The sequence below is a fragment of the Nematostella vectensis genome, chromosome 10, assembly GCF_932526225.1.
Source record: "Nematostella vectensis chromosome 10, jaNemVect1.1, whole genome shotgun sequence".
Classification (NCBI taxonomy): Eukaryota; Metazoa; Cnidaria; class Anthozoa; order Actiniaria; family Edwardsiidae; genus Nematostella; species Nematostella vectensis.
In genome coordinates, this window is record NC_064043.1 from 12346827 (window position 1) to 12360656 (window position 13830).

At 37.1% G+C, this 13830-nt stretch overlaps 1 protein-coding gene across 2 annotated transcripts; it reads right to left on the bottom strand.

The window, feature by feature from the left end:
• Window positions 1–811: 811 nt before the first annotated feature.
• LOC5507449 (dnaJ homolog subfamily A member 3, mitochondrial) lies at window positions 812–13651 on the bottom strand. 2 transcript variants are annotated; one of them, XM_032376063.2, is made up of 14 exons: window positions 13465–13651; window positions 13296–13364; window positions 13129–13214; window positions 12690–12770; window positions 9192–9261; window positions 8718–8851; window positions 8039–8191; window positions 7395–7542; window positions 6957–7021; window positions 6523–6594; window positions 6121–6177; window positions 5872–5987; window positions 2436–2533; window positions 812–1512 (listed from the first exon to the last, which is right to left on the bottom strand). In XM_032376063.2, the coding sequence occupies exons 1-14, from the start codon at window positions 13637–13639 to the stop codon at window positions 1379–1381; spliced, it is 1458 nt and encodes a 485-aa protein (XP_032231954.2). In that variant the 5' UTR covers window positions 13640–13651; the 3' UTR covers window positions 812–1378. The 2 variants fall into 2 exon arrangements, with proteins under 2 accessions (XP_032231954.2, XP_001628071.3); XM_001628021.3 differs by lacking the exon at window positions 812–1512 and adding an exon at window positions 1730–2143.
• Between the last annotated feature and the right edge of the window lie 179 nt (window positions 13652–13830).

Here is a 13830-nt window from a genome sequence, read left to right on the forward strand (position 1 = left end):
AGGTCAAGCGTCAGGAACACATGCCAACTTACACTCCCGCCTCCCAGTATAAACCAATTCAAATACTCCTTCTTTTCAAGAACTATCCCCGTTTGGAACTCTCTGCCCTAACAAATGCTAGACCTCAGCTCTGTCGATGAATTTAAGATAGCCGTCACTGGCGAGCTGGCCCGGCAATGATTTAGTTGCCATACTACCCATGTACATGTGTATTGTTATCTCATCATCTTATTGAATTGTTACGTTTATTTATTTATTTATTTATTCATTCATTTATTGTTTCTTTTGTTTTATTTATTATTTATTTATTATCAACCGTAGTATGTGCATGGGTAGTTGGTACGCTGCCCCTCATTGCCGGATTAGCTCGCTAGTGGCAATTATTGTATTTAAAGGTTAAAGGTAAAGGTTTTACCCAATTGCCGCTCCCTGCTCTCAAATCAATAGACCGAGTGGTAAGTCACGAAAGTAAATGTCAGTTTTCAAAGGAGCCGCACCACAGGCGTACCAGGATATGGGAATTCCCCTTAAAAATCACACACAAGGCTAACATAGTAGACTAATGTAACTAGCTTTATTAAGGAAACAGTCAAGACACAAATCCAAATCATATTTTATTTTCCCGAAGGATCACAAGGGATGGACCCACATCCTGGCTAATGGCCCCACGTATGGAAAAGAATTCGCCCATAATTTGTACGCATGTTGTGAGCATTTGTTCATGGCGCTTTCGGCGTACAAGGACCTCGGGGTCTTGCGTGTATAACTTTTAGGGATAGAAGATCTAGGGGTCTTAATCTGTTTTCCAGACTGAGGAGGGATGAGGGTTCCTTTATTTAGCAGTAGTAGAGTAACAAGAAAAAAGACATACCAGGCCATCTGATAAAGTAGCCATAGGATTCTTGTGCATTCTTTTCTAAGGATTGTGCTGATTACATACACAACGTTGTCACATACATAAGCAGACCATACACAGGGCAATTTCTAATATTATCCTTTATGAGTAAAATATTAAAGACCTTCTTCCTTGGCTGGCGTTGGTTTCGCCTGGAACCAAGCCTAATACAAGGAAACTACCCGTTCTTAAAACAACCCACTACTCGGATTACAATACTTTTAGGCTTTTACGTATTTTTATCTCTGTTAATATTCAAACAGCTTAGCTGTGATTGTCCTGAATAAAACTTCCTTATAACCTCAGTAGTAGGTATACCACTTAAAAAAGTTACCCAAATAAACACAGTTCATCCCCACCACAAACCATTCGTCTTTTATCTCGTCTGACCAAGTGATGAGAATTAGTTATCAGGTTATGTTATCATATTAAGCAGAAAAGTTCATTCTTGTGTGTCTATGGGTGGATTTGAAGTTAGGCTCTTCACATTTTCGCTTGTCCCTTCTGTTTATCATCATCATCTGTTGAATTACCGTCTTGGGTTTTTTCACTGGTGGGCGTGAATACTTTTCGCAACTTGTCAAGCCAGCTGCACTCTTCGCTTGCAGTCTTGGTACCTTTGAGATAATTAAATAGAAGGGTAGACCAGTATTAGTGACTTTAAAAAAAATTATATTTAGGCAGTTTGAATCCTGCATTTCAGGGGGAAATCATGCCTGATCTGTTAACTAGCTGGTGCATTTCCAAATAATTGGGCGTCATTTTGAGCAACTGGCATAAATGTAAATTTGCTAAAAGGCAGAGCTAAGTTCACAGTCACTATTACAAGTATACTACCACATCTATTTAATTCTTATTGAATAGATTAAAGAGTTACAAATAGAAACTAGCGAAAACAGAGACAAAAGTCTCTTTCTTCTATACTGCTTTTTCTATTCGTTTCATCTTTGTCTTTAGGTTTAGCAGCAACAGGGAAAAAACTACTAAATGTGACATAGACTACACAAATAGTCACTAGAATCAAAGCTAATCTAACAGTCTTTTGGAATTCCCGGACATTATCCTTTTCTTCGCTTTCATCATCAGCATTTTCTTTCCATGTGCCGTCAGAATTTAGTGTATCATTTGAAACACGTTTTTTCCTGACTTCCTCGCCAACTACATGATCGTTGTCCCGAGAGTTTTCTTGTTCAGGAGAGTTCCCTTTTTGGGGCCCAAAAAGGTCCCAGAATCGCTTTGATGGCATACCTAAAATGCGACATTTTTTTTTCAACAGCTGCACAGTAAATATCTACTAAGTGGCCTTGAATGCACTATATTTTACTGAAATAAACTAAGGCTTACAGAAATCAAATCCACAAGACAAATAATTTTTCTTTCTTTTGGTAAAGAAAAAAAAAATAGACAGGGGAAGCTTATGACATTGAGCACTATTACGTAAGATAACTCAATAATATAACTGTTAAGTCAACATGGTCAGCGAGTTGGCCGGCCACCAGTTGTATGAAAAGCCCTTAAACATGGCATAGATTCATATTACCTGAGCCATCCTTTGAGACTCCATCTACCGTGCCACTGACATCATCCTCAAGTTCAGCAAATGCCAAGATAAGAGCCTTCTGTTTCTCATTTAAGTATCTGAAAAGAAAATTACTTCAATTTAGAGCAGACTACGTTTTTTTATTGCTATTGCTGCACACACAACATTTGAAAAAAAAGCACAACAGTACACCTGCAAGAAAATTTCAAAAATGTTTTTTTTACTATCGTATGTGCAGAAATTGAACTCATCATATTAGCCTAACCATCTTAATTCCTCCCTACGTATCACCTATTTTTTTTGGATGTGACAAGCAGTGTTTTTTTTCAGTGTGCATATACAGTAGCTACAGTCTATGGATTGCCTCAGGCGCCAGCCTCATATTTCATAATAAGTACTCACATACTCTAAAAACAACAACAACAACAACAACAACATATTTTATTAGCACCCTCTATTATACAGATATTACTTATTAAATAAGAAAAGGAGAAAAATGATTATAATTTTTATAATTGGGCACCAGCCGCATTAAGAAATAGCATAGCTAATCGAGCTTAAGCGGCTAGGTCAAGCGGAAAATTGCATGGGTAAACAACATGATACATCAATATAATATCAATACAAACAGAAACGAAAAACAGACGACAATAGATGCACGCACAAGAACAAAACACGCACAAGCAAGGGGAGGTCGATTATAGGGATCATTTATATATAGGAGAGAATCTTAAGTTTGTAAATTACAAATTACAACAATAATAGAGTTAGCTTTTGTAACGATCTAAAAGAGAGCTGATCATTAGTGTCTTGAAACTGGAGCGAGATTCAGATTTATAATCATCCTGAATATCATTCCAGATTTTTACACCATTTGTATTTTGAGAGGTAGTACTCACTTCTAGATACAAGATATTTTTTATAGAATTTGTCCTTCAACTTGATTGATGTTATAATGCCCTTGGTAATCCAAGGCTTGGAAAGTGATTTAATCTCCTTTCTTGTCCGTTTCCTCAGGGGAACATGTTTGTCAATAATAGCAGAAATATTTGAGAAAAAGGATTGAAATATATCGTTAACATTTTTCGATCCATCATTAGATGGTAGGACATCGATCCAGTTGATGGACTGAATATCTGATAATAATGCTTCTTTATCAAGCTTGGAGAAATCTCGTTTGTACATTTTGTAACTCTGGGGTAAAGGTGCTAATTTATTAATAATTAAGAAATTAGGAAGATGATCTGTAATTCCAGTAAGTATATTTCCACTTAGGGTCTGATGTTCCAGGGAATTGAAAAAAATGTTATCGATTAAAGTTGCCGAGTGTTCAGTGATTCTGGTGGGCTTTAATATATGAGGGTGAAAGTGGTAAGCACCCAGGCTATTTACAAAGTCATTTGTGTCAGAATTAGAGTCATAATTGAGCAAATTCAAATTAAAATCGCCCATTATTAAACAGAACTTGTTTTCTTTGCTTACTCGTTCCACAATATCATATAAAAAATTGAGGGTTGTATCTAGATTACTATTTGGATGTCGATAAATAGTCCCACAGACAATATTACGTTGCTGAGGGATTTCAATTTCAACCCAAAGTGACTCAAGTTCTGGCTTGGAACAACAAAAATCATCCCTTTTTGAGTATACCAGATTATTTTTGATGTAGAATCCAACCCCCCCTGCATCTGACAGTGTTGGCTGTGAGAGAAAATTATAACCTGTCATGCAGGTATTTGTAAGAGGGGGAAGCCCATCCAAGATTTTGGTTTCAGACAGACCGATAACAGGAAAAGGATTCTGTAGTTCATCCAGCAGATGGCAAAAGCGATCAAAATTTTTGGATAGACTTCTGATATTAAAGTGCAAAGCAGAAAATGCTTTTTCAGCTAGGGAGGATTGGATCTCTACATTTGAATGAAAATCATGTGCAGAAAAATAATCAAAATTTATAGAAAGTGGCAATTGAGAATCAATATCAATGTTGGAAAGGCTGGAAATCTTTTCAAGAGAAGTCATTACATCAAAGCATGGCAGAGAATCTAGATTTAAATTAGCAATTTTCCTTGAGCACAAACAAGCCTCATTAGAGTTAAAAGCAAGTTCGGCTAGAGCTGTATTGTTGGCAGACTGGAAAGGAAAAATAGCATGGCGGCAAAACAAACAGATCCAAAGATCATTTGTTCTAGAAAAATAATTGTACTCTTTAACTGAGAGTACAGTACACTTTAAGTGGAACCATTCGAGACAGATATCACATTGGATTCCTCGAGAATTTTTCTTGACTACCTTAAGGCAGTTACGACATTCAGTAGAAGTCATCTAGATTATAAACGAGAGAAAAAACTATAAGGGAATCATACTTGGAAAAGCTACACATAATTAATTGGTAGTACTTATCTGTCTCCGTTAGGGGTCCACTAATTAGTAATCTTTTAATTTTGCCAGTCACGATGAAGCTTGGTCAATTGGCCTTGAACTTCTAGATACATCAGCTATTGGTGGCTGGATAGCATGAGCCCTTCTTAGCTTAGCTATGTCGGTAGGCGAGTTGATGTATACTGCCCGACTCTTCTTATCCTTTTTAAGATAAACTTTTCCATTTGCAGTCCCAGCATAGGCGAACTTCAGATCCTTCTTCGCTTTTAGGCATGCTTTAAACAATTTTTTCCTGGCCTGGGTTAAGCTTTCCGCGATGTAAATATGATTCCTGTGATCCGTGCAATTGAAATCTTCTAGGTCCTGGGTGGTTTTGTCCTTCAAACTAAAACGAGCCTTGTAGATTTCATCTTTGATATCTCTCCTCACAAACTTTGCAATGATAGTAGGGGGCGATGGGGGATGGACGTTGCCTTCATAATCAGACCATTCTCTATTATTTGCCGCAGGGAGACGATGACTAATAGAAATATCATCCTCATCCAGTTCGACTCCAGCGAGTTGAGCGACTTGAATAACAAGATCATTAGTATTCTCGTTTTCCAGACTAGGAATCCCTTTAAATTCCAAACACTCCCTCCTCATGTATTGCTCCTGTTCGTCAAGTATAGCCTCTTGGTCTCTTAACTTATCGGTGATTGTAGATATACGTGAGTTCAGGACGTTATTTTCGACTCTTAATGCCTCGTTCTCTCTTTCGAGCGTTGTGACTTTCTTCTTGATCAGTTCAAACTGATTGTTGAAAAAATCCATAGATTTTTCGAGCGAATTAACCCTCTCGAGTAGAGTCTCATCCATCGCCCTTGCTTCAATGACACAGACGTAAATAAACACTTAAATAAACACGTAAATTTAAACAGGATTTAGCCGTTTTTGGGGAGCCGAAAAAATGGCTGCCATCTTGTCCCCGAACCGCTGACTACAGATAAAGTTGTTCATAAACGTGTAAGGTGCTAGCTAGGTGATTGGCGTCATATTTCATAAAATGTTGACATACTTAGGTATATGAACTTTAAAGCTGACGTAGTGGTCCCCTTTTCCAAGACCGTCGATTCTAGGAACACCACGCCCTGTTAGTCGCATTTGCTGGTGAGACTGGGTTCCAGGGGGAATCTAAAAGGTAATGCAGAAAAAAAATATTCACATTTTCTGGGAAATGTGAAGAGAATGACCAGGAATTATAGGGTAGATTTGTCCACAAAGTATGAAGTCAAATTAAAAAAACATTTCAAATTAAAAAATTTACCTTCAGATCCATGTCACCCTGTATGCCCGGAATTCTGATCTTTCCACCAAGAATTGCCTGAAAGACAACCCATAAAATAAGAACTAACAAAAAAAAAATGAAATCAAAACAAACAGAAAACTCCCAAATCCAGAATGCACTGCCTTTGTACCTTATTTCCTCCTTATTTTTCCATTTTTTTTAATTCTATATTTTAAACTAAAAATAGTGATATGCTATTGAAAGAGTATAGATTAAACTACATGCAGTTATTATTTTTCAACAAACTTCCAATTTTGTTCTGAAGATGTACAGAAATAATTCATTTGTATAAACGAATATGACAGCAACTGGAAGCAAAGCAAAGGTAGCTACATACATTTAAGGCATACTTAGAAATGGTATCAGCAAAAACATTCAAACCTGAGTAAAACTAATTGATGCAGAGGAGTAAATGTTGATTCCATCACGCTCAAAGATCTTGCTCTCAGATACCTAGAGGACAAAGCAGAGTTCCATATATATGCCTCAATGAAATCCTGAAAAAGGATATAATCTGATTTGATAATTACTAAAATCCTTGTTGTGTTGATTAGGTGCCACAGTCCAAGGCAACATGTCCAGGGCATGGAATGGAATGTTAAACTAAATGGATGTTACCATTAGACCAGGGAGAGTGCCAGGATTCATTTATACAGGTAATTTTTTCCAGTAATGTGTGTAGGGCAGGTAGATCCTGGCAATGTTTTCTGAAGTCCTCTATGTTGAGCAATACATTCGAGTGCCAGGCTTGACAAAATGTAAGGAACTCTCTAACCTGAGAAACTGATTCCAATGGTTTATATCTTATATCTTACCCTGAATGTCACATAGACTTCCCCGAAAGAAACAGGTATTCTCACAGTCTGTCCATTATCCACGCCTAAACAAGCAGGAGAAAAACAATAGGGGCATATAAGCCACTTGTTTAAAATGCATGTTGGGGCTTAATTCAGAACAACAACATCTGAAAATACTAGTGGAAAAAGTGTGTTTTACCCTACCCGATTCTGCTTATCAAAGTTTGTTTTTAAATCTTCAATAAATGGTGATCGTATTATCGCTAAAACAGGTAACTTATAATAATAATAATAATTTATTTAGCTTAAAAAATATATCTGCAGAATTTTCTTAGCAGTTCTTTTCCCAGTTGAAGTTCCAACAAACTACAACAGATGCAAGCAAGGCATCTTTGGTAGTTCCTTCACATGTTTTTACTCCTCTATAAAGTTCAAAGTAAGGCAAATTGACCTCACCTGCTGGCACAGGTACTGTTATTTTCCTTGATTCATTGACTCTTCCCTTCCCTCTGCACTTTCGGCATGGCGTACTGATGATATAACCTTGCCCTGCACACTTGCGGCAAGTAGACTTCATATAGAAAAAACCTGTGTTCACAGTTTCCTGTGCAAAATCGAATGAATGTAATAAGAAAACTAACTTGAAGGTCAAAGATCAAAGATGAAAATCATAAAAACTCCTAACAATAAAAAATAGGTTAAAAATGGAGATGTTTTCATTGCCTAAAAACATTATGGCCATGTGATTTCATACACATCTTTAATCCATAAAAAGAAATTATTATCTAAAAAAAGCTTCAAATTTTGATTAAATCTTTAGGTCCACAATAGTAAGGAATTTTGAGTCAATCAGGGGCGGATACAGGGTTTCAGAACGGGGGGTGGATAATGGGCGGATAGACAGCATATAACTGATCAAGTGGTTCTTGGTAGGTCACTACATAGATCTTACAATACTTCACTCTGAATTGAATTTGTCTCGTCAGCAAAGTCGAGCCCTGTATCCGGCCCGGTCAATGCAGCTAGCTGCTCAAAACAGCCCAGTGGGCAGTGGCTTAATGAGTTCCACCCATAATTCGTGAATTTAGACTATACAGTACCTGTCCCGTCCCATTACAGGTGGTACATTTCGAATGTGTTGTGCCGGGCTCTGCCTTCTTTCCATCGCAGCGATCACAAGTAACCCTGGTATTTATCGTCATGTCCTTGTTGCAACCCTTGACTGCTTCCATAAATGACAGATTCATCATGTACTGAAAAGGATGTCAAAAAGTGTTTGATGAGGATATCAGAGGACATTAGATATGCAATACACAAATCTACTCCTTTCCTTTAAATTCATTAAGCTGAGTAGATCTAAAAAAGTGAAGGCTGAGTGTGTCTCTCAGCCTTAAAAAATAATAATATCATAACAGATCTTTGGCAGCACAAGCAAATTTACTGTTAGGTTTGAACAGAGACTGCTACAACATGAGTAACATATTGTACAAAAAAACTTCCAAATAGCTTAGTATGTGCATGTATGTATTGTGCTATTTGTTAATTTGAACCGAAGGGACGTAAAAGAACCACTGGGGACACAATAAACCTTCTGGCAGTGACCACCCCTATTGCTCACTAACCGAGGGCCATATGTTAGAAAACTGTATAATCGGTAAAATTTGTTACCCCCGATAAACAAAGATTAAACTGAAACTATCCCCAGAATTAGGCTTAATGTTTAAATTTTATTTTTTTACAGTACATACAATTTCTACCTATAATTGCCAAAACCCTCACTTGCTGAGCTTGTTGAATATCCTCAAAATCCATTCCTCCTGCCCTGAAACCTCCCCCAAATGGACCACTTTGACCACCAAAAAATGACTTTAATATATCCTCTGCATCAAATCCAGCACCTCCAAATGGACCACCTGGAACAATGGTCAGAGATTAGTGTACTGCACAACAATAAAGATCTTATCTATCATGTAAAAGCAGCAATCAGTTTACTTCAAGAGGGCAGACAGAAAGTTCTACAGACAAGAGATAAAATAATCTATTATAACTCGCACTATTTAACAAGCCATCCACTCTTCAAAGAAACCTCCAATAGACGCACTGCTTTAGTTAACAATTTTGGAAAGTTTTCGTGTTTTCTGTTAAAAATCATTTAATTTTGTTATATAATCAACTGGGAGTAAACTGGTGACATTGCTGTTTTAAGTGCACATTCATTCAGACTCATTAATTCCTTATCATCATTGAGCCTACCTTGGGCACCTGAGAAATCAGTCTGTCCAAAACTATCATATGCTTTTCTTTTACCATCATCACTGAGTACCTGGACAGAAAAAGGATAATCAGGGTATGGTGGACAGAGGGGTGCTTACCCCCCCCCCCCATTCTGGGATGTGCTTTTTTTTGACAGGAAAGCGTGGTTTTTACATGTAGCTATACACTGGTACAAGTGTTACATTAATAAATTGACAGGAATAATATTACTCAATGTTAAAAAATATGTGATTTTTTGTTGCTTGATGACATGATAAAATCCATTAACCCTTTTGCGCCTAGAAACAGAATTTTCAGTATTTTGCTGTACGCCCCTTTGTCATTGGATAAAAAGACAAAAGGACTGCCTTATATGGAAACCTAACATGTGGAATCGATAGAGCATGAAAATCTACATGTTTCCCTCTTACAGCTCAAGTCAGTACCATAAGCCGTTCGTCGTTAAATTTTTATACAAAAAGAGAGACAGATTCACAATCGGTAAACAACAATGGCCGTGGGATAATTCCTAGCAGAAAATGTTGGTATTTTGCGACCCAAAGACCAGCTTTGGTACAGAACTGGTACTCCCATTGAGGAACAAGAAGCTATTCCATTCATCGGGCCGAAGAATCATCCAAACAATGTCTTTGAACTTTGTTTTCTTTGAATCATTCTGAATTGATTTAATTTCTTGTCAATCAAACAACATTGTTTGAGGCGCTTCTAAATGGCAAAAAGGAAACGAAGAGAAAGATTCTAAAGTGGTTTGAGAGCAACAGCAAACAATGCAGGAACTAGCTGGAATAAATTCAGTCATCATCTTGGTATTTTTGTAAGTACTAATGGTATCAGGCTATTGCCAACAAATCACGAATATTTGACTGAAAAAGACTTGTTTCTCCTCCAGTTGGATATTGCATAATCAATAACAGCAAAAAATGCTTTCTTGCAATCCTATTTTGGCCGCATCTGAACAGCAATGCAGAAAATTCTTCGCAATATCATCTTGAATTTGTTCTCAAATCCTTCTGTTGTTGCGCTATACAGTGGCGCCACGTTAATACAGACACCCTCGGGACTATTCATAAGTGTCTGTATTATCGGGGTGCCTATATTAAGCGGGCTGCCCTAAAAGACGTCAAAATGCATTTTAAACACTCAGAACGCATGCTACAGCAACACAACATGTTTCATATTGAAATTTTAACTAGTCACTAGCGAACTAGTGACATGTTCTGGTTGTTTCTTTATTACTCAAATTTATAGCAATATTTTTATAAACAACAACAAAACAAGATAACTACTCCTTTCCTCAATCGTCCTTGCGATTGCCAATTCAACTCAATTATTCTAACTGAATCTGTTATACTGTAATTCAATAAAGGTTGTGAAAACTCTGCTCAGAAGGTAGTTTGTAAACTCTGACTTTGCCTAGTCTATAGTCTGGTACCGTATTTACTTGCGCACCTGCCTATAATCCGCACCCCAATTTTCAAGGCCTTTTTTAAAAGAAAATTCGAAAAACCGCATATAATATGCACCCCAATAGAAATAGAAGGAAATAAGAAACAACTCAAAAAGAAATAAAAGTATCGAGATGAAATAAATGTCCCAATTCACAATACATTTTATTTATACGTACTGCTTTTCTACATTGACCGGAACTGATTTGGTGCCATTGTGTGACAAATTGTAAATAGTCATTTGATTTCATGATTGTAATATGAGAGGGGGTGTGTGAGAGGAGAGAGAGAACAGCGCATGAAGAACACGTGACAAGACAAGCGAGGAGAGAGAGATAAGTGAACACTTTTTATACTTTTACTACTTGATTACAGAAGAATAAATATCAATTAACATTTGAACTTGAAGGTGATAATCACTTTGAGCCTCTTAGGCATAAGCAGCGCATCTTAGCACAACTGTAAAGCTGTTATTCTCATCGCAGAATATTTGTATTTTCACATAGAACATCGAAAATGTGAGCTTGTGTTTGTTCACAGCAATTTAGGCCATTTTGGACGAGGTGCAGAGAGACTGGGTCGAGTAAATTCCAACATGGCCGACAACAAGAAAATCGCGAAGGATGCATAAATAATTGCTGTTTTTCTGGCGAGTTTTCGGGCTTATTTTCTTACAAAACATGATGAGTAAAAGTAACGATATTCTATGTTTAGAATACCTTTTACCATGTTTTTAAAGCAATTTTAAGACTGTTTCTCACCTACAATGGGATCGACGCATTTTCTAATTGATTTCCGCTTTTTATCATACTGAGAACAATGGCTTCCGCTTATTATGCACACCCCATTTTTCGAGGTCATTTTGGGAGTTAAAAAGTGTGCATTATACGCTGGTAAATACGGTACCCTAACTTAGCTTTGTGACTGTTCTACACAGCACTGTTTACTGTGTTCTGTTATCTGTTAGTATAATTGATGTGTTTATTTGCTTCAGAGCACTAGGTTTAGAAAAGCTTGATAATATCTGATTAAAACTTGAGAAATACCTTATTAAAAGTGCATCAATTTCCTGAAAGTGTCAGACTTGAATTTCTTTTGTCCGTAAAACGGGGTTAATTTTGTAGGAAAAATGTCCTTCGGGACACATAAAAGTGTCCGTTGTCCGTATTAATGGGTGTCCTTATAAAGCAGGTTAAATTATAAGAGAATATACGAGACTTTTGTCTGGACTTTGAATACTGTGCAGAAAAACTGGGTGTCCGTATTAAGTGGGTGTCAGTAGAGCGGGGTTCCGCTGTACTTGATTTATTCACAGATTATGGCTACTTGTCAATCAATTAGACGATTGTGAACTGCAATGGACAGTTAAGTTTTGTTCAATCTATGAAATAAAGCAGCTAAAATTTAAATTGACGATGCAAGCCGTGCTTTTATTGCCCGTATTTTAATGGAGTATTGTGTAGAAACAGTACTGACATGAATGTCACAACCAGCCTGCTCAAACCTGAAAAATAGCTTTATTACTTGGATATGCTTCCCTAAAGAGTTAACTCTGAATCTTTGAAGTTAATTTGATGTAAGTTATCTGAAAACATGAATAAACTAAAACTAACAAATGACGAACACACGCGGTTAAATTGCGCTAAATTCAAAAAAAATGTTTGGCTTTGACTTCTTAACAAATTTGGAAAACCAGTACTTTATTCTAGTCAATAATTATGTTGTTCTTACTATGTCAGCCCATGAAATTCTAAGGAAAAAGAGAAAATCGATAAAACTGGAGACCTTGTGTCATTTTGTGTGTCAGTCAAAAAAACTTGGGCGCAAAAGAGTATTGGCAAATCCTATATCTTTAAGGATTTTGATCACTTGTAACCTGTTAATCAGAAATTGTAAATTCCAAATGTCTTTTGCAAGTCTTCTGAACATAAGAATTGTCATAAATTATGTTCATATAAATACAAGATGGACAAGCACAAATGAGGATAAAACGATGGCATGAAATTCAAGTATTTTTTAGCACCATGCATACCTCATAAGCCTCACTGACTTCCTGGAATTTTTCGGAAGCACTTTTGTCCTTATTTGTGTCTGGATGGTACTTCTTAGCAAGCTGTGTAATGAGGAAACAGAACAAAAATATGGTAGTGAATAAGAAAAGTTGCATGCCTTATTGATAGGGAGTTCACAGTCTTTACTGAAATTTGGGCTTGTCATCAGCGTCAATGACTTACATAGATTGCATCAGTAATAAATAGAAGCATTCTTTTACATTTCTCAAGTGCATTTATTATGCTTATTTTGGTAGAGGAGTTTGCCAGCCTGTCCCATCGATGTAGTCCTTAGATTATTACAACATCATTTGTAGTTCTTGGACAAAAATCTAGTATCTGATTTACATTATGATTCCCCCCCCCCCCCCCTAAATACACATATCCACCCATTCTGGATGTGACTTGGTGAGACCTCACCTCAAAGTAAGCTTTCTTGATCTCTTTCTGATTTGCATTTGGGGGTACTCCGAGAATTTTATAATAATCTTTTCTTTGTAAGTTGTCTATAAAAGAAAATAAGGTCATGTTCATTTTTGCTTGCCTCTTTTCTTGCGTTTAAAGTTTAAATTCTGCTATCATAATACCTGATGTGTGAAATTCTCTTTTACAGCAAGACCCTAACACTCCTACTGGAACTTTTCTTACGATCTCAGCTGCAAATAAAAAAAAATGTCAAATTGAGATTTACGATAAAACACATGGCTAGTCTACAACACGCATGACACAACATCAGAATTTAACCTCAGAGCTCACCTTTGCTGAGTCTTGCACTGACCAAACTTTTCCTGAGCCTTGAATAGTTATTGAGTGTTGAGATGTTGCGAGATTGTGCGTTTCCTGCCGTTTTCAAGGCAGATCTAGCGCAATAAACGCAACGGCCCAGTAATCCAGAGCCACGAGTGGCCGCCATGTTGGATGGTAAGTTCATTACGCATGCGTAGGAACTTATGATGCAACATGGCCCATAAGGCATTGCGAATCGAGCTAAGAAACCTCACAATGTAAATTCCGTTCCCGGCAGGCGCGTACAAATGGCGGCAAAAAGGTGGGTCATCTTTTATTAAGGAATCTTCAAATACTATGCTTTTTCCATATGATACCTATGACTGCGCACCCCCC